General features: G+C 34.8%; 1 protein-coding gene across 6 annotated transcripts in view; it reads right to left on the reverse strand.

Moving 5' to 3' along the window:
- Positions 1 to 23,118, reverse strand: part of SLIT2 (slit guidance ligand 2) — a 383,740-nt gene that overhangs the window by 28,388 nt on the left and 332,234 nt on the right. For all 6 annotated transcript variants that reach the window (XM_044681359.1, XM_044681361.1, XM_044681358.1 and 3 more), the window contains 3 exons: positions 5,902 to 5,995; positions 435 to 572; positions 93 to 333 (listed from right to left, as the gene is read on the reverse strand). In XM_044681359.1, the coding sequence (XP_044537294.1) occupies positions 93 to 333; positions 435 to 572; positions 5,902 to 5,995 (473 nt within the window). The remainder of the gene's footprint in view (positions 1 to 92; positions 334 to 434; positions 573 to 5,901; positions 5,996 to 23,118) is intronic.

The following is a 23,118-nucleotide window of genomic DNA, read 5'->3' on the forward strand; positions in this document are numbered from 1 at the left end:
TTATAACTCCCCTAATGCCTCTTTCCAAACAGCAGCAGCAGCAACAACAACAACAAAAGAACAAGTTTTGGCTTGAGATCAAGACATCTTACCTGTAGAGTGATGTTTGTCTGAGGTTGAACCTTGGCTGAAGGTATTTGAAGATAAGATTCTTTGTTGACAAAATTGACACTGACCAACTTTTCACACTTTTCACCCTGGTAGCCAGACAAACACTGACATATTGGCTCATTTATCTTTATGATGCACTGGGCTCCATTCTGACACTCAAAATTATCGCAAGGACTGGTCCGAGGTAGAACCATTGGTGGAGAAAATTCACAAAATAAGCCACTACATTTCAAACAGAGAAAATATTATTTTACTTTCCTACTAGTCTGGAACCAATGAAATAGTGCTTAAGTTTAAATATTCCTTTCTAATTCTATTCTTACCTGTAACCTTCTGGGCAAATGCAAGTATAGCCATTCACTGCATCTGTACAATGGGCTCCATTCTTACACTTGTTGTCCTGGCAGTCATCATAGTCAATATCACAATGCTCACCTACATATCCAGGGGTACAATCGCATCTGTTTTGATAAATAAATTGAGTAAATCTTTACTGACCTTAAATAAATTTAATATTACACCTAAAAAAGAGATACCACCTAAATCTTTAAATAACTGAGTCTTGAAGACTTGAAAAGAGACCTTACCCAATCATGTTCCCAAAGGCTTATCTGAAAAAAAAAATCATTCTCTCCCTGGGATAGAAAGTTAACTCATTGAGGAAAGGATCTATTTCATTTTTTTAAATTCTTTTTTCCTTAGCCCCCTCGCATAATGCTTGGAATGCAGTGCTTGCTTAATAAATGTTTGTTGAATTGCATTATGACTTATTTACTGTCTTTCCTTCTATTTCATACATCTTGAATTTATGTAGCACTTTTCAGAAATCACTTAAATTTATGTAGCACTTTCCTTACAACCCCTTTATGAAGTCGATAGCACAAAAACACAATAGCACAATAACACTATCTATTTAACAGCCGAGAAAATAGAGACTTTGAAAATAAAGGAAGCCTGCCCAAGGGTCATATAATAAGTAGCAAAAACATATCTCAAAGTGAGTTCTTCTAACTTCTAATCCATCAGCCTTCCTAAACAGTGAGTCTTATTTTTCTCTTTTATATCCCCAGTGCTTGGTACAGTACTTTGCACATAGCAGAACCTTTAATAAATGCTTCATTCATTCGTTTCTTCCACTACACCATGCTGCCTCTCCTACTTGCCAATGTCAAAGTGATATTGACTCAAATATGACAATAAATATCAAGAATTTAAGAGAAAATGACATATTATGATGTCTTTTTCATGGACTTCAAGCATGCTATTTTTCAGGCTTCGCCTCTTTTCCTTGAGTTCTTTTATATAGTGATAGTGATAATTTAAATGCCTGATTTCCAGAATTAAGCACATATTTTTAAAAACTTTTTAATATTTTATTTCCCAGGATTGGTTGGTGACACCTGAAAGTGCAATGAGATTAAGAATAGACTTAAAGTATATTAATTTTGAAAGAAAATAATTTATAATTCAATCCATGTAAATGCTGATGAAGATGATGGTTTGAATTAATCAATCCCAAAATTAATCGATCCCAGTCATTCCAATCCTTTAATCTATAATTAGGATTATTATCTGTCATTCTAGCATCTAGTAGTTTGTTCTCAAGATGAAGCTTCTACATGTTATCACATACTTGTGAAATACATCTTAATGATTATCATCATTCCTATTTTAAATTCAAGTCCCTTTTTAATGTTTCAAAAGCCTCAGCTACCTTCAAATGAAGCATTTGGGGCAGCCTGGTATGTTGCTGAGAATGCTGGCTTTGGAGTCTGTTTTCAAATTCCAGCTCTGCCACTTAACTCCTTATGTGACCTAGGACAAATCATTTGGCCACTCTTGCCCTCAGTTTCCTCTTCTTTAAAATGAGGAGTTAGACTAGATAGTGATTAAAGGCTATGAGTGAATCTTTCTTATCTATCTATCCTATGTGTGAATTAGAGCACTAGTTTAATTACAATTACAACTAATACAATTACAAGGCTTCAACTCAATTCAAAATTTAGATTGAGAAAATAGTCGAAAGTCGATGAATACAAACAGTGGTGGGGCATATATTTGAAAGTAGTCAGGTGTGATGGAACTGATTTTCACATTTGAATACCATATGTAGAAAACAAATCATTTGGCTAAGAGTGATGGTACTCTTTAGTAAAAGGCGAAAGATTTATATGATCTGAAGAGAAACCAGAGTATTTGTTAGCACTATGAGATTGTGGATGTGTGTGTTTGTGTTGTAAAGATCACAAAAACCAAGTAGACAATGTTATTGAAGTAAGATGGACCCTTAAGTGGTACTATCCATTCTCAACTAGATGGGCAGGCATGAGTCAGAGAACTTCCATCAGTGTTAATGGAATAGTGTAGCTGAAGCTGCTATGCTTTAAGATGAAGAAAAACTTTGAATTATTTATCTTAAAAAAAAAAGAATCAAAGGAAGAGCTATAAGAACCATATGTACACTGGAAAGGCTAAAAGCTGATTTTGTATTCTCTTCTAGCAATATATTTTTTCCAAGTCCATTATAACTGGAATCATTTTAAGAGGACCAGTATCTCCTTCAATCTTTTATTCACTAAAATGGATATTATCATAAAATATATAAATTTAAATAAAAACTCCTAACATCGGGAATGCCAAAATATATGCCATATACTATCAAGCCACTTTTGTGACAAAAAATGATGGGTAAGTAAAGAAAGCCAAAAATGTAAAGCACATGATAAAGAAGCTAAAAAGCTAAGTGAGATGCATGCTTCAAAGTACTGTGGATGGCATTCTGCTATAAAAATATCAAAGAGCAATATAAAAGATTTATGAGAAAGGTAATAAAGCAAGAAGGGTAAGAATCAGGTCTCATTGTAGTATAATAAGAAATGAAGCATCGGCCCAGCTCCGAACCACAGAACACAAAAACTGGGGCTTAGAACTCATCTACTACAACCCTCTCAATATAAGGATAAGAAAAGTAATCCATAGGAAGGTGAATCAACTTATCCAAGGTCACAGAGTTAGTTTGCTAGCTAACAGCTCATTAGGCAGTTGATAGAACAACAGTCACCTATTACAGAGCTAGAAGAGAATGTAGAGGTCACTGAATACAGTCAAGTTCCTCATTTTAGAGCTGAAAAATTGAGGCCCAAAAGAAGGGAAATGATTTACCCAAATTCATACAGCTAGTAAGTATCAGAGATGAGAATCAAATCCATGTCTTTACCCTCAGTTCACATTGTTCCCTCTGCATTAAAGAAAGAGAGTCAGCATGCTAATTACTGGAGACAGCAGAAACAGAAGCTGGGATCTAGGGATAGGTCAAATATAAGTCAGAAAGACTATCTTTAGAAATTTCAAATATGTTTTATTGGTGTCTTTTGACTTATAGTTCCTTTCTCTCTACCCAAAGAACATATGTCAGTGACATATGCAAGGAGGCTATTGAAAGCCAATGCTTTGCCTTATTAACTTGTTTTGAGCTAGGCTAGCTACAGAAATAAAACCAGTATTCCCACATTACTGATAGAAATAGCAGGTTTCCTCAATCTGCTAATTCATAGTTTAGTAATAACCACTTTTTAATTTATGCGTCTTAATTGATGGTAATTGTGGATTAGTCTTTCTGAAGATGGACTCCTTTATTTTCAAATGATTTCCAATGAGTCTTACTAATAACCTATCTTGTAATTACAGCTTAAAAAACACTGCAATAATCCTGCTCTAATGTTAATTGCAGTGAAGTCTGTTTAAGAAATAACCTATATTTGAAGACCACCTGCTTCCATGGCTAATTCTTCTGAGAACTGATTACATTTTTCATACGTGTGACACATTCTGAGGCCAGGCTTAATGACCACCTGTGGCATTCAACTATGGAGTTTACAAAGGTTCTAGGAGAAAAAATAACTCTGGAGGAAGGACATTTTATCAGAATGTAAAGTAATTGTTTTTCAAAATAAAAAATAAAACCATTAATAAGCTTTCTTAACCTTAAGCAGGGATTTGAACTGAACCCAAAAGATAAACTATATAATGAAATATACCCCAAATTACTTTATAACAAAAACCCCCCAAACAACTAAAAACACTTGGAGAAATGTTCTACACAAAAGAATAATCAATATGCTTTTTAAAGTGACTACACTGATACGTTAAACACGTTCAAGTACAGAACTTATGGAACCAATGCTTCATTTACTAAAGGCAACGTGGTATGGGCAAAGAGCATTATTTGGAATTAGAGGATCTACCACTTATTAGCTGTGTGATTCTGAGGAAGCCCTCTCTGAGCCTCCATTTCTGCATCTGGTATACTAAGAAATTGGCCCGTTCAAAGCTTCTTCACTTTTTAAAAAATAGATCCCTAATAAATGCTTGATGACTTTTTTGGTGTCATGAACCCTTTGAAAGTCTGGTGACTTCAATGAACTTCTTCTCAAAGTAATATTTTTAAGTGCATAAGATAAAAATATAGAGCAATGATTCCCAAAGTGGGTGCTACCGCCCCCTGGTGGGTGCTGCAGCAATCTGGAAAGAGGTGATGGCCATAGGTGCATTTATCTTTCCTATTAATTGCTATTAAAATTAAAAAAAATAATTTCCAGGGGGCTAAGTAATATTTTTTTCTGGAAAGGGGGCGGTAGGCCAAAAAAGTTTGGGAACCACTGATATAGAGGATTAAAAAGGAAATCAATTATACTGAATAATAACTAAATTTAAAGGGGTTTTTCACTTGTGGTCTGATTCACAGACAGAGGACTGTGAGTAAAATCTATTCTTTTAGTTACTCACATTACTCACAAATTACATTACTCACAAATTAAATTTCTAGATGAAATTTAAAATCTCTTCTAGCTCTAACATCATTTGATTCCCTATTTCATAATATATAGAACAGCTTTTTCCTAGTCTGAAATTCCCTTCTTTCCAATTTTCTACCAAATTCCTACATTTTGTTCAAAACTCAACTCATGTACTCACTTCCCCAAGAAGTCTTTCATCATTTCCCTGACCCAACCACATGATAACATTTATAAGCTTTATCCCACAATCTAGGAAAGTATGTGAAAGCGCTGATTAAAACCCTTAAATGGTATACCAGGGAAAGGAAATGTGATCAATTACTCACTGCCTTTGTGTGTGTGTGTGTGTGTGTGTGTGTGTGTGTGTGTGTGTGTGTGTTAACGTTACANTGTGTGTGTGTGTGTGTGTGTGTGTGTGTGTGTGTGTGTGTGTGTGTGTGTTTTAACGTTACAGCATTGGGCAGTAGATATATTAAGGGGCTTGTGGAGTTAGGAGACATCCTTGAATCCTAGTTTTGACATTTAGCAACAGTGTCAACTTAGACAAGTTAAATAACATCTCTGAAGCTTAGTTTCCTTGTGTACAAAATGTAAGTGTCCATACACATATTCCTTATGAAGAAAGTACTTTGTAAAGTTCTACATAAATAGTTATTATTATTTTTAGATGGTTCGTGCATGGTCTCTAAGGTATTCTGTCAAAGCAGACTTTAAAACTGCTCCCCCCCAGTATGCAATACCCCAAAGGCCTTCCACAAAGACTGCTGCTACTCCCCAAAATGGAACTCTTTTTTAATTACTTTTCTTCCCCAACACTAAAAAGTAATTGTGTTTTCCATTGTGGCATATACTGCTAAGAATACCATTGAGACCCAGTGAGAAAAGACCTTATTTATCCTCAGTGAAAGGGGCTGAAAAAGACTCTTGTAAAGAAGAAAGTCTCTAGAAGCTGCAAGATCATCTAGATACGAAATATGAAAATGATTCCACGTACTTGTATCCTTTTGGTGTCAGGATGCACTTTGAGTCATGCTGGCAGGGGTTAAGGTCCTGGGCACAAAAATCAAGTTTCTCCTCACACAACTCACCTGTAAACAGCAAATAGCATTAGTTCAGTGGAGACATTGCCATGAAAAGAAAATGAAGCTTCAATGGCTTCCCTCTGGCAGCAAAATAATTCAAGCTGGCTAAAAAGTGACCTTTTTTTATAACTAACTCAGATAGAATTAGAAGGACATCTGTTTTTTTTTCCTGTCTTTTTTAAATTTATTTTTTTCCCCAGAAAAGAATGCATTGGGACCCTTGATTGGGTCTCCTCCGGTAATAAGGTAAATTTCTCTGGGTAAAAGCATACTGAACATACAATACGTTTAAAGTAATATCAAACATTTTATACAGTGATGTTTTCAACTCATTCACCCAAATCAATAGAAATACCACATGTAAAAGGAGGATCAAATGAGACAAGTCATGCATCATCATGTGGGCCCCAAGGAACTCATAAATGAATTATAATTTAATAAGTGCAATCATCTGACATCATTAGGTAGCTCTAATCTGTCTCTTTCCAGATTATTTATATTTGCTGCCACATTTATGCATTTCTTTGAAAGAGCCCTAAAGTGTAAATAGTAATATCAGTACATTTTCTTGATATGACTAATTAGTAGGATTCTGACATGCTATTTGATTGTTTCCATGGAAAGCAGGACTTTCCAATTCCTTCTAGAATCTATCAAGTTAACTAGAAAGGTACAAACTCCATAAGAAGCAAATCTTATTTTGCTTCACTTCTTGACTATGTACGGACCTTGGAGAATTTACAAGTATTCTGCAACTATTTATTGGTCCACTTACCATGTGTTTAGGAAAGGCTTTTCAATGGATCAAATACCATTTCTGCAGAACTTTGTAAACCCTAAAGTCCTATATAAATACTAGTTATTATTATATGTCCAAATTAATTTCTAAATGGTTTTAATGTAATAAAGGAACCAAAAAAATGACTTGATTAAATAAGGCACTGGTCATTTTCTAAATAGTGATATGAGGTTTCATTTACTACAAGAACTGGGGATTTAACATCATTAATTACAGAAACAATTAAATATATTCAGAGCTATAAATAGAATTTCTTTTTAAGAAATGTGTACTTAAAGATGAACATATTTTAGTGGGGAGTTATAGGTCTAGCAGTTCTCACTCAAGAAATCATGTCTGAACAGTTTGGAATGCCATTCAAAGCTCATCACAATTTGCTGAAAATCAGCATGGCAGTGTGTATTAAGACCTAGTCTCAAAGTTAAGACAACATAGGCTCAAGTCTCATCTCTATACATATTGTCTGTCTCACCCCGGGTAAGTCACTTAATTTCTCAGTGATCTAGGCAACTCTTTAAGACTATAATAGTATAAATCATATGCTGACCTACATTGGCAGAAGCGGCTTCCTCACCTGGGAATTCCATACCAGCTAAATCACAGGTACAATCCTAATCCTCTACCTTTGCAGCCTTTATCTCACATTACTTCATGCTACAATAAAATTGGACCAGCCACCATTACTATATAAATATCATGCTTCCTGGCCTCTGTACCTTTTTTTATATACCACCCAGGATGTCTTTCCCCTATCCCCAAACTACTTTTTATGATTTAAGCCAACTGGCATCTTTTCCATGAGTCTTCTTTGATCCCATTTTGCTTAATGTTATTTCTTTCAACTTCTTATTTAATAATGGTTAATTTTGTCTTATTCTTTCCCTCTTAGAGAAAGGGAACATGTCTTTTTGATCTATGTATACATCTTCCCCAATCCCTGGAACAAGGGTTTCTAGAAAGTGCTTTACAAATTCCTGTTGAATTGAACTTGGTTACTTTTGGAACCTTCTTTAGCAGTTAAAAAAACATACATAGTCAATTAAGACATGACTTGGGATACATTTCAGAACATATCACGTTTCTTAAAACATACTAGCGTATAACGAAAGTTAGTTCTTCCTAGAATAACTTTGGCCTCATCTCAAAAACTCAAGTTCTCAAAAAAAGGGACCTTCATAGTGCGCCATTTAAAAACAAGTCCCACTTAAGGTAGCAGCAGGTTTTCCATTGAGAATCACTTTAAATGGGTCATGTCAAAGGACTATGTTCCTTCTTTTCTGAGTGCTCAGGCTGTGGCACTGTCTCCTAATGAACTGATTTCAGAGCACACAGAGGTATTCTGTGAATGTTTCCCAGTCACTTATCATATGGTGAGGAAAGGTTTTTCCCCTGGTTTCTAAGCCAGAATTGAACATGCATATAAAAGGCCCCAGTGACTCAACCTTGTCCCCTTCATATCTCGCTGTGTTTGAGGGAAAAGGAAATAACTTCTGTAAGCCTGCAGGAGGGGAAAGCCCCAGTGGCCTATTCATCCCATCCAAGTTCAGATAAAGTCATCAACATATTGCCCTGCTGTTGCTTCTTTCTCTGTTGTGTCTATTCTTTCCTAACTTAGGTGACTGAGTACTAGAGATAGAATGGACTAGCGTATAACCTTTGAAAAGCCAGAAGGGGACCAAGGAGTCCTGGAACTGGAAACCAACACTTGGGGACTTCTGTGTGCAGGCTGAGTTCTGGCTTGGAAGCGAATAGCAAAAGCCTTTTCTAATCACCTGGCAAGGGGATCAGAAACAGAAACAGACACTCTGAGCTTGCTCCAAAGTTCACAGGAGGGATTGTTTTATTCTGAGCACAATGGCTACTCATAATGCCTGGGCTCTCACTGACCAAATCTCCTTACATCTGTTTGAAAAAATATTCTCAAAAGATACTTTAGAAATGAATCCTTAAGATGGCTTTTTAAGAAAACATTGTCAAGGGAAATTTGTAGAAACTGCACATAGGTGGGGAGTCATTTCTGTTGCTAACAAAAATATCATTACATGTGAATATCAAGATACATGCATCCAAGGAAATCAACAGGCTAATGTGAAAAAAAAAGAGATGCTTCACTCCTTTTCTGAAGAGTAAAATGGGCCAGGAAGCCTATGAGTGAGGGTGAGAGAATATGAACTCTTTGGTTCTCTGCTAGTTCTAAATCTGTGTTTTTAGGAAAGGGATTTTATAGGAAAGGTATGGAAATGAAACTGTTAAGTGTCCTTATTTTTTCCTTATTTCTATAAAATAGAATAAAAGGCAGAAAAGCTAAAACAAGAAATCAGAGGGGAATATCCTAAATGAAAGGTAAGAAAGGTCTGTGAAAAGAGAATGGAGAATTCTGGTTGTTGACAGCACAAAAATGCCTAGTCATCTATTAGGCTCCTAATACATTAATATAAAATATGTATAACATTATTTACTGTTTAACAATAATTATAGATTACATTAATATATTAAATAAAGCACAACTATACACATTCATAATGTTATACATATTCATTGTTCAGTCCTGTTTGACTCTTTTTGACCCCATCGAGGACTTTCTTGGCAAAGATATTAGAGTGGTTTGCCATTTCCTTCTTCGGATCATTTTACAGATGAGGAAAATGAGGGACACAAGGTTAAGTGATTTGCCAAAAGTTACACAGTTAGTAAATTTATAAAGCCAGATTTGAACTCAGAAGATGAGTCTTCCAGACTCCAGATCCAATCCATTGTGCCACCATGCTGCCCACTGTTATACATATACGCATGCATATATGTGTGCATATTTATGTATGTGAACAGAGGGTTATAGGTGTATATATATATACATATATATATGCTTTTGTACTTATAGATATATATCAGCTAACAACTGAGAGAATAAGTTATACTTTGGAAAACAAACTCATCTAAAGAGTCTTAATTAGTTCTTTTCTAATTGGAACCATCAGAAATGGTGGCATAAACCTGTGATTTGATCTTACTGGGTTCTTTAATACATTCTTGTTACCTTCAGCATATTTCTTAGCATTAAAAAATTTTTTTAAATTCTTACTCTCAGTCTTCAATTTGATACCAAGTATCAGTTCCAAAGCAGAAGAGCGGTAAAAGCAAGGCAATTGGGGTTAAGTGATTTGCCCAGAATCACACAGCTAGGAAGTTTCTCAGGCCAGATTTGAACTCAGGATCTCCCGTTTTCAGACCAGGCTCTCTATCCACCAAGCCAGCCAGCCTTGGAATTAAATTTTCTAACTAATATTCCTAAAATAATTTTGGGATTCAGTGCCTTTCAATTCAACAAGTTTCTATTAAATATTTAGGTGCCTGGCATTTTGCTAGTTGCTAGGATATTAGTTAAAAAAGTTAGATAGTCCTTGTTTCCCTGGAGCTTATATTCTTTTGGGGGATATGCATTAAATATTAAATATAAAATATATATAAAGTAACTTTTTGGATAGGTGGGTGAAGAGAAGCACAAATAACTTTGTAGAGCCAGACTTCCAATAGGAGATAATACATAAGTTGGGCATTATTTTTCCCTAAACCTGCTTCTCCTTTTTAGCTTCCTTAGTACTGGTAACCACATCATAATTTCTCATTTTAATGAGATCATCCATAAGGTCTACCATTGCACTGACCTTATGGCTTCTAGATTAATCTTTCGTGGAATCATAGACTTAGAATTTGGAAGAATCTTTAAAGATTGTTGAGTCCAACCCCTTTATTTTAGAGATGAACAAACTGAGAGGGGTTGAATGACTTGTCCAGGGTCACATATCTAATAAGTGCCTGATCCAGGATTTGAACTCAGTTCTTTCTAACTTCAAGTTCAGAATTATAGCATTATCCCACAACCCTGCCCAAACCCCCAAAACTTGTACACCAGAGGCCAAGGCAGTGGTTACACAAAAAATTAAGCTGAAGGAAATTTTAGAGCCCAGGTTCAACCCCATCAATTTATAGATGAGGAAACTGAACCAAACAGGTGGAATGTCTTGTTCTAGGTCACACAGACAGTAAATATTAGTTTTTTGATTGACTCAATGGTATCAATACTCCTTTGAATATCATTCAATGGTTCCATACTGATTAAAATCTAGTGCCTTCAATCTAGCAGTTAAGACTCTACACAATATAGCTGCAATTTATTTTGCTAGCCTTCCATCTTTCATATTCTAAGACTTCCATATATATGTTACATTCCAGTCAAACTGCATCTCTGTTCCTTGGTCTTGCTCTAAACTTATTTTCTTGCTCAGATATTCCCTCTGCTGTCAATGGCCTATCTTCTGACTCTCAAATCCTACCAATCATTTAATCCCTTTTCCAATCCCACCTCTTTCACAAAGCCTGCCCTGATCTCTCTAAATGAAAGTATCTAAGTTTCCTCAACTCCACAAACTTTATTTATATCTCCGCTTTGAGATTTTTCCACATTTAAGAAAAAACCCTATAACTATTTATTTCCTTGTTTAATCTATCTTACAAAATATAAAATTCCATAGGGGGGGAAACAATGTCATACTCATTTATTTATAAATCACATAGCTGTGCTATGCAGAACATAGGGCCTTGAGTAAACTTTAAGTTTAATTATGGAAATCAAAGTGATCTTAATTTGAATTCACCAAGGGGAACTGAACAAAAGCATAACATTTATGGCTGCCTTTCTCTAATGTGATGGATGATAATATGTAGGTTATATAAATAGCTAACAGTATGATATTATTTAGTCTATCATTATGACAATTTCTTTATTGATTACCCTTCAAATAAGTCCTTCCATTTGATAGGTAAGATTCCAAGTAAGTTCTTTGGACATTTTTTTTTTAAAGTTGAGGTCTAATTTTTTAAAATGATCATTTCCTGTAGGGTAACCTTCTTTGGATTTTGGCATCTAGTAAAGGAAAAGAAGAAGAAGGAGGAGGTGGAAGAGGATGAACAGAAAGGGGAATGGGATGGGGAAGGAGGAGGAGAAGGGAGGAGGAGGAGGAAGAGAAAGAGGGAGAAGAGGAAGAAAAAGAGGAAAAACTAGGAAGGGGAAGAAGTGGAGGAGGAGAAAGGAGAAGAGGAGGAGTACAAAGAGGAGGAGAAGGAAAAGAAACTATAGTTTTTAGCTCCCAACATTCTTTTGTTGATATCTTAAAAACTTAATTTTCCTCCCATCCTTATTGGCTTCTATCTCCTATTCAATGAACTGTCCAACTTAAAACAAGTAATGACATGGGGGGCATTTATAACTCACTGGATGACCATGACTGCCTCATTTCTGATTTGCCTGCCTTTGTTGATAGGAATTTAATTATTTTTGGTACATATATAGATTTTTTTTAAACCCTTACCTTTCATCTTAGAATCAATACTGTGTATTGCTTCTAAGACAGAAGAACAGTAAGGGCTAAGCAATGGGGCTTAAGTGACTTGCCCAAGGTCACACAGCTAGGAAGTGTCTGAGGTCAGATTTGAACAAAGGATCTCCCATATCTAGACCTGCCTCTTAGTCTACTGAGCTACCCATATGCCCCCAGATACAGATTTAAAAAAAAAAATTCTGGTTACACATAGGTCAAGTCAACTCAAACTTCTGTTTGCTATATTTCATTTTCAGGTGCTAAGAACCCCAACCACATTAGTGGTTAGTTTCCTATATATACACACAACATTTGTCCTCTTAGAAAATAATCATACTACCTCATACCCAACACATTTACAAAAATAAGTAAAAATTACAAAATTATATCCCATTTGTGTTCTGTATAAACAAATACACTTCTACATTGCTAGTAGAATTGCAAATGGGTAGGATTTTTTGGGGAAGCAACCAGAAATATAATGTAAGAGTCATAAAAACAATTATCTCATTTGGTAAGATATCTTAAGAACCTTATCAAAAAGAAAAATAAAATAATGAAATTGACTGATAACAGCATTATTGGAAAAAAGAAAAAGATAAATAATCTATACTTCCCCAAACCATAAAATGATCAAATTGCTGATATATATATATATCAATGTTATTAAATATTGTAATGCAACTAGGAATAACAAAGATTAAGAATATAAAGAAATGTGGGAAAAACTTAAAACACCCACAGGTGATGACTATTCAAAAGAAAATATTGCAGCAAATGGACAGACGATATAATGGGATATGGAGTAAGAGTAACATAAAACATTATGGTAATCTGTGTGTCAAAGGTCACTTAACAATAAAATGTAACATATTTTTCTACTCGTAGCAATGCAATGATCCAGGACAATACCGAGGAACTTATGAGAAAGAATGCTATCCACATCCAGAGAAAGAATTGTGGGAGTAGAAACACAGAAGAAAAACATATGATCAATCATATGGTTTGATGGGGATATGATTGGGGTTTTGGCATTAAAAGATCACTCTACTGCAAATATGAATAATATGGAAATAGGTTTTGAACAATGATACCTGAATAACCCAGTGGAATTACTTTTTAGTTCAGGGAGAGAGGGGAGGGAAGAGGGGTGGGAAAAATCATGAATCATTTAACCATGGAAAAATATTCTAAATTAATTAATTAATTTAAAAAAGAAAAATAAAATAATAAAGATCACTTAAAAAGTTTACGTAGTTGAAAATATAAATTTAATCATCTTTGCTATTGTTTAAAGTTAGGTTCACAACAGCATTAATTTAAAAAAGGAATATAATTTATGTTCTGGATATGTGAATTTGAGTTATTTAACTCAACTATATACTATCTAAGTTGAAACTTCCAGTTTTATTTCTCCTAGGATACCTTTTGGATTGGTACCAGATAAAACAATTCTCTAACAAGACTCCACTTCCCATAATACATTCTATTTTTCTTTCCAGTTTCTTGAGCACTCACACTTGAACTTCTGAGAGCTCACAAGATCACAGACTAAAGCAGTTTAGTTTAAGGCTAAAGTAGAGTAACACTGAGAAGTCTAGAGACTAATATCAAAGAATATTTCTTCAAAGAGCACTTGCATTTGAAATGTTTTCAAGCAGTGGCCTATGACTGTATCTCAGTGGGGTTGTAACAATTCTACTTCTCACCTTTTTATAAGTACCTGCACAGTAAAGGGAAAATAGCTTGTCTTCTATTTTGTTCTCCTCCCCCCTAACCTCATAGACTTAACTCCTATGTAGTCTTTCTATTTTGATCAACTGAATTAGGAGGCTGGTTATGTAGTCACTAGGGAGCTGTATTTTTGATTATGGAAATAAATCTGTTTCAAACCATTGATAATTCATGTTGAAGCCCAGTCAAAAAGAATATTAAAAGCAAATCACACTACTTGATTCCTTTGTAATACACTCCACATAGCTTCAATAGTAACCTCTGATAAGAGTCACCATCATGGTGAGAGCTATTTGTCAGATAAAAGCTTACTCTGTGATTTTAGATATGGGTTCATCAAAGCAAAGATGAAATTGGGATCACTGTGTGGAAGGCTGAATTTTATGGATTTTATTCATTGATTATTCATAAATCCCCAAGCGGGTCAAAAGAGAGGATGTGGTTTCAGGAAGACCTTCATTCCTGAAATTCCCTTATCCTCCTTTCCCATTATCCACTCCACTCTCACCCTCATCATGAGTTCATGAATAATCTTTGAAATTCCAAGCACACCTGGCAAATCAGACCTGAAATATGTCAGAAAAATTGTAAAAGCAAATACTAATGTCTTAAGTGCTTGAGTTCTCCTAAAAAAGAGGTATATCTAGTTCTCATTATAAAATTCTTCTTGACTGGACAAATGAGTTCAGTAGAAAGAATAAGACTTCAATCCAGGTGATTCAGATTAAGTACTCGTTCTCCCATTTTCTGACCAAATTTGGGCCTTTGAATTCTTTGGGGGCGAATGGCTTTCACTCTCTAAGCTTTTGGTTCCTCATTTATAAAGTGGGGATAATACTATTATTTGTTTCACAAAACTGTTATAATGTTAAATTATAAAAATGAAATTATAATTATAAATAAATTATTAAAAATCAAATTGAAAGCTCTTTGAAAAATAAAGTAGTGCATTATTTTCAGCTATAATTACCATTATAAGTAATAAATAGCCACTGTTGAGAATGAGGTTAATCTGTGCTGTGTAGAGAATAATAGCATTCATATAGGCCTTTACTGTTTGTAATGTACTTTATATACATTATCTCATTTCATCTTCACAATAATCCTAGTCAGTAGGCACGATTATTTTTCCCTTTTTTATAGATGAGGAAACTGAGGCTAAAGTTAAGTGATGTGCCCAGGGATATATAGCATGAGGATTCAAACTCAGCCTTTTTTGAGTTTAAATCCATCTTTCTATCCACTGTACCTCCAACTGCCTCTATAGGCTATGTTTGAAGAAAAAATACTTCTTAAAAAAAACCACAACTAAACACTTTCATAAGGAAATATAACTGATAGATTCTACCTTTAGTGTCATATGAAGTGGTAGGATTGTAGCTGAAGGGAATATGTAATATAGATACTCCTTAAATATGTTTAGAAATTAATAGTATAAGTTGTTATACTTCACACAGTAATGTTAGAAAGCCATCCTAGAGAGTCTAGGCAAATGTGCATTAATATTGAAGAGCTGATGGCCCAAAGGAAATAGAATGTTTATCCTCTGTGGGCCTCAGTTTCTTCATCTGCAAAATGAGGAAGTTGAGATGAAATCTAATATATATGCTAGCTCTAACAGTCTATGATTTCATTAACTCTTAAATACCTATTATGAAATACTATATGAAAAGAGCTTTGTAAAACACAAATCACTATATAAATGATAGTAATAATTTATTAGTGGGAAACTACAAATTATAATATGCCTATAGTAAGACCTTTCAGTTGTCCAAAACTATATTGGTGCCATCTTATGCTTGAAAAAGGTGATGCTAGCTTGTTGGACTTGGAATAAGAGGACCCAAATTCAGATCTCAGCTTTGCTATTTGCTCCCCTTGTGACCATGGGGCTACTTAAACTCTCTGGGTCTATTTACTTAACTTTAAAATGATGATGGAGTAAAGCTCGTAGATTACTTCTAGCTCTAAATGTACGCTCACACGAGCCTATATTTCTGAAATGTGAAATAAAAAGTGAAAGAATAAGGGGAATAATTTTCCATTGTGAAAGATCTTATAACTAATAAATGTGACTATAAATTCTTTGAAGAGGGCAAAAGGTGAATTCTGCTAACCACCTCCCAACAGAGAGGCAATAGATTAAAAATGTTCAATGAAACATACATATTTTGATATTGATATTGATTTACTTTGGTTAATTAAACATATCCTTCTTTTTTATTCAATCGTTAGGAAAGTGAGAGTGGTGAAAGGAAAGAAACCATATGGTTGTTAACTGAAAAAAATTAACAGTAATTCAGTGCTGTATGCAGGTCCTGCCTTGCCAGTCCAAGATGACATTTTATCAAAGTGTAAGCTCCTTGAAGACAAGGAATTTTTTTTCCTTTGTCTTTGTCTCCCAAAATAACATTCCATTGTCTGGTACACAGCAAGTACTTAATAAATGCCTGGTGAATTAAATTGAATTCTTTAAAGTAACTAATGCTTGGAGAAAGCAAGAAAAGACCAAGCTTTATTTCCATTGGGTACTGTTTCCTTTTCAAAGTGACTTAAGAAAATCAATAATTATTTTATTGTGAGGGATAAAGGTATATATTAAAGTCTTATTGCTGATAATAAATTATTTTCTTTGTCCTAAAAAGATCATTGATGTAAAACTATCTGAATCTCATTGCAGGATGAAAGACATAGTTTGTCAGAGGTGACATTTTCATTATTTTGAATTTTAAACTTTTAGGTCAAAGAGCAAGATCATAAAGTAGGTTTATGCATGTATTTAGTGAACATTCTGCTGTTTCTTCACAAAGAATTTATTAAGTGCCTATTATGTACCAGGAGTTTTGCTAGGCATTGGGGAGACCCAAAGATAAAATGAAGAACAATATATTCTATGGAGGCGGGACTTTTGGGAAGGAGTGGAAGAGGAAATAAAGCTAACCAATTAGCACCATAAAGCAAGTGATCATTAATTTACAGATATTTGTGACCTTAAGGCTATTAAAAGGATATACTTGATCTCATAATTAATAACAATTTATGACAGGCCACGCTTAAGAAGTAGATTTCATTGTTTGGTCATTACTTAGATCCATAATTTTGAGGGATAGAAGATAGATTTATTTAACATAGCATTCATTACTTAAGAATAAGTTAAAGACACTAACAAAATGCAAGCAGAACCTCGCAGAGGTTCATCATAGATAGGAAAAGGGAAGCAATATTGTTGGAAAATATGATTAAATAGAAGATGAATATGAATCAACTATATCCACATGAACTTTAGAAAAGCAAAAAAAAATGTTCAGAAAGTCAACAAAATGATATATGAATTTCAAAAGTCAACCGGAAGACAATGATATATAACATCTGATAAAACCTTGTTAAAATATGTTACTGAATTTTAAACAGAAAACCTATTTAGTCTGATGAGAAAAAATGCAAATGTGGATCCCAGTATGATCTGCTGTTAATACTAAATCAGAGTAATATCACCACTCATTTAGATTCAACTAATATGTATAAGGTGCCTAAAAATTCATTAAGTGCATACCAAAATGAACCAGGTAGAGAAGACCATTTAATGGGTTCTAGATCAAATAAATATATTTGAATACACGGCCAAGTGAATTGTTGCTAAGAATTTTGAAAGATTATAATTTTAGAAATAGTGTTATCATTATTTTTAGAACTATGATATGATTGCTTTTCTTGGTATATCTTAGAATTTCTCCGCAAATAAATGCAAAGGCAGAATGGTGATGAGAAAGCAACACTAGATTAGTACTCTAGACATCTCAGATTTTCTTTCTGGGTTTTGGGTGTAAATGGCCATGTGATTTTGGTCAGCTCTAAAATGCAGAACTGATGAGATTAGACAATATCATCTTTGTAATCTCTTCCAGTTCTAAGATTCCATGATTTTAAAACTGATTCTAACATTGTCGTGAGAAAGTACAATTATTAGAAATCTATGGAAGACAATATAACTTTAAAATATATTTACCATATGCTTTGGGGAGTTAGGTGGTGCAGTGTATAGAATGCCAGGTCTGGAGTAAGGAAGACTCATTTTCCTGAATTCAAGTCTGGCCTCAGACACTTACTAGCTGTGTGACCCTACTTCCCCATTTGAAAAATGAGCTGGAGAAAGGAAAGGTGAACCACTATAGTGTCTTTGCCAAGACTACCCCAAATGAGATCACAGAGTTGGACACTCCTGACAAACAAACAGTACCCCTGAGTTGCTTTTATTTTTCTCTCTTCTCCTTTCCTAATTCTTAACTTGTGGTCCTTTTTTCTCCCTAAAATAACTTGGGGAGGTTTCTTTAATCACTTAAAAATTCATTAGATTCTGTTTGTTCTGCTATTAACTATGTTACCACGGATAAGCTGCTTTACCTCTTTTTGTCTTTATTTTCTTACCTGTTAAATGGTGAGTGAGGAGGAGGAGGTGTTAGATTATATTATTTCTAAGCTCCCTTTCAGCTCTACACCCTATAATGGACTTGGGCAACATAAAATTAGAACTGAATTTAATTTTGCTTCTGACTCATGTTGAGAAAAACAAATCAAATAAATAACCCTCTACCTCACTGCTTCCTCCACTCATTCCTTAGAGCTGAAAACTAGAGTAATCTAACAAATGTTTATTTTTGTCTCATCTCCATCAAGATATTACTTGTTAAATTTGCTTCATTGGGCCCTGACTGTAGTAATTGAGTTTTTTTTTTTTTTTTTTTTTGCAGAGTAAGCTTGATCCACTCTACCTACATTCTGGCATTTAAGGTACCTGGGTCTTAATTTCCCTGCATCTTAAATCAGTTCCCTGGTTCTCACTTCTTATGGGACTAAAAACCTGCTTTATTCTCACAGTCTACCCAGGGAACACTCCATTGATGCCATTCGTTCACCTAGGTGCTATTAAGCTTCCTAGAAAATAAATAAGTACTTGCTTGCTTGGATTTTTCCACATCTGTTCTTCAACGAAAGTTCAAGTTTTTATTTGGAGACTGAGAACAATATTCAGTAAGAAAGTTCTTTCTCTAAGCTTCTGTTTCTTCATCTGTAAATGCAGGGATTGGATCAGTTGGTCTCTGTGGTCTCTTCTTTCTTTAAATCTATAATTCTATCATCAGGAGGTCTATATACTCTTTTTTTTTTATTAAACTCTTAACTTCTGTGTATTGGCTCCTAGGTGGAAGAGTGGTAAGAGTGGGCAATGGGGGGTCAAGTGACTTACCCAGGGTCACACAGCTGGGAAGTGTCTGAGGCCAGATTTGAACCTAGGACCTCCTGTCTCTAGGCCTGAATCTCAATCCACTGAGCTACCCAGCTGCCCTCAGGTCTATATACTCTTTTTTTTTTTTAAACCCTTAACTTCTGTGTATTGACTTATAGGTGGAAGAGTGATAAGGGTAGGCAATGGGGGTCAAGTGACTTGCCCAGGGTCACACAGCTGGGAAGTGTCTGAGGCCGGATTTGAACCTAGGACCTCCCATCTCTAGGCCTGGCTCTCAATCCACTGAGCTACCCAGCTGCCCCTCTATATACTCTTAAGAAACTGTATGAATTAAAATTATCATGATTACTCTCATCATTAAAGCAAAATTTATTTTTGTTTTTAATTTTTTTTCTATATCAACTTTAGAGTTTATCAAGGGCTTTCCTTGTAACAACCCTATGAAATAGTTAGTACATAGTAATATCATCATTTTGCTGATGAGGAAAGCTCAGAGAGGCTCCTGTGACTTGCCTATTCTTAGTTACTTCCTATCTTTTTTCTCTGTAAAGCAAAATTTAAAAGATGCTGGACAAAAGAATTTCATCATTTTCCATAAAAGAAAATCCTAATTGGAGGGCAAAGAGGTGGCTCAGTGGATTGAGAGTCAGGCCTAGTGATAGGAAATTCTGAGTTCAAATCTGGCCTCAGACACTTCTTACCTGTGTGACCCTTGCAAGTCATTTAGTCCCCATTGCCCAAGCAATACCACTCTTTTCTCTTGGAACCAGTATTTAGTATTGATTCTAAGACAGAAGGTAAGGGTTTAAAAAATTCTAATTGGCTTTATTTATAAAGTAGGATTTTAAAATCAATAATGGACATTTACTTATTTTTTCCCCTTCAAAAGTATATTTAGCCGCTTTCTTACTATCTTCCTAGAGTATCTTTAGCAGAAAAATAGATTGCCATGTGGTCACTGGAAAATGATTTAACACCTTCCCCAACTCTTATTTTGTTTATAGTAAACTCACATCAAACGGGGCAGAAGGGCATGGATAAGTCTCAGCTAATTTTCCAAAGATATCTTTTTAGATTAAAACCATATTTATCTAAAAAAGATAAATCCTCTAGGAGGCTGAGCTTCCAGTGAGGGGTTAGAGTTGAATGGAGCACTATATTTCTTAAGAAGATGCTTTCTTCCTCCTTGCTTAAAGTTTATATGAATAAACAATACAAGATAAAACAAAACAAGTCCTTCCCCACACTAATTTTGGGGGGACTTTGAGAGAATGAATGGAGAGAAAATGGAGCAGTAGGAAAGGGGAACATTATGACCCACTGTGCTTTGGTTAGCTAAAACTGCCAGATTATACTTCTTTGACATTGCTGGGTGACCTTGGGCAAGTCTTTCAATCCCTCTCTCATCTGTCAAAGAAGAGGGTTGCACTTGCAAATCTCTGGGGCCTCCTCCAGCTCTAACAATCTTTGGGTCCACTGATACTATTTTTCTTATTCAAAAAATGCCCGAGGCATAGCTTAGTTATTTTTCAACCAGAAAGGAAAATTCATGTTGATAACTAAAGGGGAATTACTTACTGCACCAGTATGAACAAATGGACCAGAAAGCTCTCACTGAACTTTATTACACATGACATTTTAAAATACAATCGCAAGAGAGGCATGAAAATTTGGTTGGTTTCCAGAAACCCTGGGAGGCAATATAGATTCTGGAGATTCAAACAAACACATTGTTTTTCCAGTGTTTCATCCTTAGCTATCACTGAAGTCCAGAAACAAACAAATCCGAATGTGTCATTGCTCTACTGTATATATTGGCATGAAAAGAGATAGGTATGTAGCAAACTACTGGGTATAGAGGATACATTTATTTGTTAAGCAGTTCAGGGAAGTCTTTGTTCAACTGCTTCGTATAAGGGACTACTTAAGAAGTGCTTTTGATGACAGTAAAGCAAACTATTCTAGCTACTAGATGACAAGATGAAAAAGGAACTTCATCCACAGAGGGGTCAGGGACAAGATTAGGAAAGCAACTGACACAGGAAAGGTCCATTGGTGAAGAAATCTGTGCCTTAAAATCATGACTTGTGGAATAGGATGAATAATTGCTGTTATATACCATATTGGGACAGTGGAATGATGTCCTTTCTTATATACTTTCACATATTCTCTCCTATATCAGAAGGGGCTGGTTGGGCTCAGAAACTAAGGAACTGTCTACTAGGTAGGAAAAAATATCATATGACATGAGGCCATTGCTGACCCTCCCAGTTATTAGTGTTTTCTTCTTTCTGAAATGATTTTATATTACTGTATACTTACTGATTTCTGATCTTTGTATCTCCTGCTTAATTTGCTGATTTATCTACTTTGTATCCTGCTAGAAAGATATAGGTTCCTTAAAGGTAAAAACATATTTCATTTTCTCTACGATTCCCAGAGTCTAGACCAACTCCTTGCATACAGAGGTACTTAAAGTGTTTGTTGAACTGAATTGAGGTTTATGAAAGTTTTAGATAAAAGAAACTGAGGAGTCACTACATTTCTCCCCCTTAATGTCTACTGGCCTACATTATTCATATCTCTTTCCTGGTTTGTTCAAGACTATACTAAAAGTCACTAAAATTTATAAATATAAGTAGATCCCAAAATAAGACTTTGGAAATTCACTATAAATGTTGAGTTATTGGTAATTGTTAATGAAGTCACTCTGACCTATGAGTATTTCTTTGGTTTGATGTGTTCCATTTTTAGACTGAGATTTTTATGTCATTTAATAATAACAACTTACATTATCACAGTATTTTTTTGTTTTTTAGTTTTTAAAGAGTTTTCATTTTCTCATAAGAACCCTTTGAGGTAGGGGCTACCTATAGGTTTATACCCCCATTTTATAGATGAGAAAACTGATATTTTATAAGTTAAGTGTTATATTTATGGTTATATAACTAAAAAGGTAAGGTGCTACAATTTACACCAAGGTTTTTATTTATTAATTTTTAAACAAGGTCTCTTGAATTCAAGTTCAATGACACTTCCATTATGCCACACAGCCTACATCAGTTTAATAAATGGATTTTGTTTTAATTTGTACCCAGTGCTCTGAAATGCATCCTATTACTTTGAAATAATTAATTTACCCTCAAAATACAAGTAATACATTCCCCAGAAATAGTTTATTCCCCAGCAGAATGGAACTCATTATCCTTAAAACCCTTTAAAGCTAACTTAAGCACAATCCTTTGATCCATTCCATTATAAGTGAATTTTTGGTGGTGGCCTTCTGTGAATTAAATAAGATGATGCTCAATTTCCTCTTAATTTTAATAGTTTATAAATCTTGCTTCCTGAGAGTTTGTGGGATGAAAGAATTATAGACACCCATAAAATATTATTATATTTTAGCTCATGACATTTAATGACCTACAGTAATCAGAGAAGTGAACTTATCATTCAGGGTAGCGGGAACACAGGGGAAAATAAAGACTGATAAAGATTATTCTAAAAGTTATAATTTTGTGGGAATAAAATTATATTGTCAAATATTGCCATCCCTACTTGTTTTATATTAAATATTTAAATGAATCTCTGATTTCTGTGAGTTTTCCATCTAAAGATGCAGACAACAAGCCATCTACCATCGTCTCTCTTATCCTCGTCCTTTCATGAGCTCACCGTAAGGGGTCTATCTAACATGCAGGGGGCTTGTTTTGTTTTGACTTTACATTTAAAAATCAAAGTGGAACATAAGAGCTGTTTTGAGCTTATCCCTTGCTTTTGCCACATAGGATGGGGGATTTAGAAAAGAAAGGGAATTTAGAGATCATCTAGTCCAAACCTTTGATTTTACAGATGATGAAACTGAGACCCAAGGAGGTTAAATGACTTGTCTACAATCATCTAAGTAGTGTCAGAGGCAGTTTTTTCACCTCGGACTTAGTGGGTTATTCCCCCATACCCCTCCGTCCAACTTCTTTGT

This window comes from Gracilinanus agilis, chromosome 6, assembly GCF_016433145.1.
Source record: "Gracilinanus agilis isolate LMUSP501 chromosome 6, AgileGrace, whole genome shotgun sequence".
NCBI lineage: Eukaryota > Metazoa > Chordata > Mammalia > Didelphimorphia > Didelphidae > Gracilinanus > Gracilinanus agilis.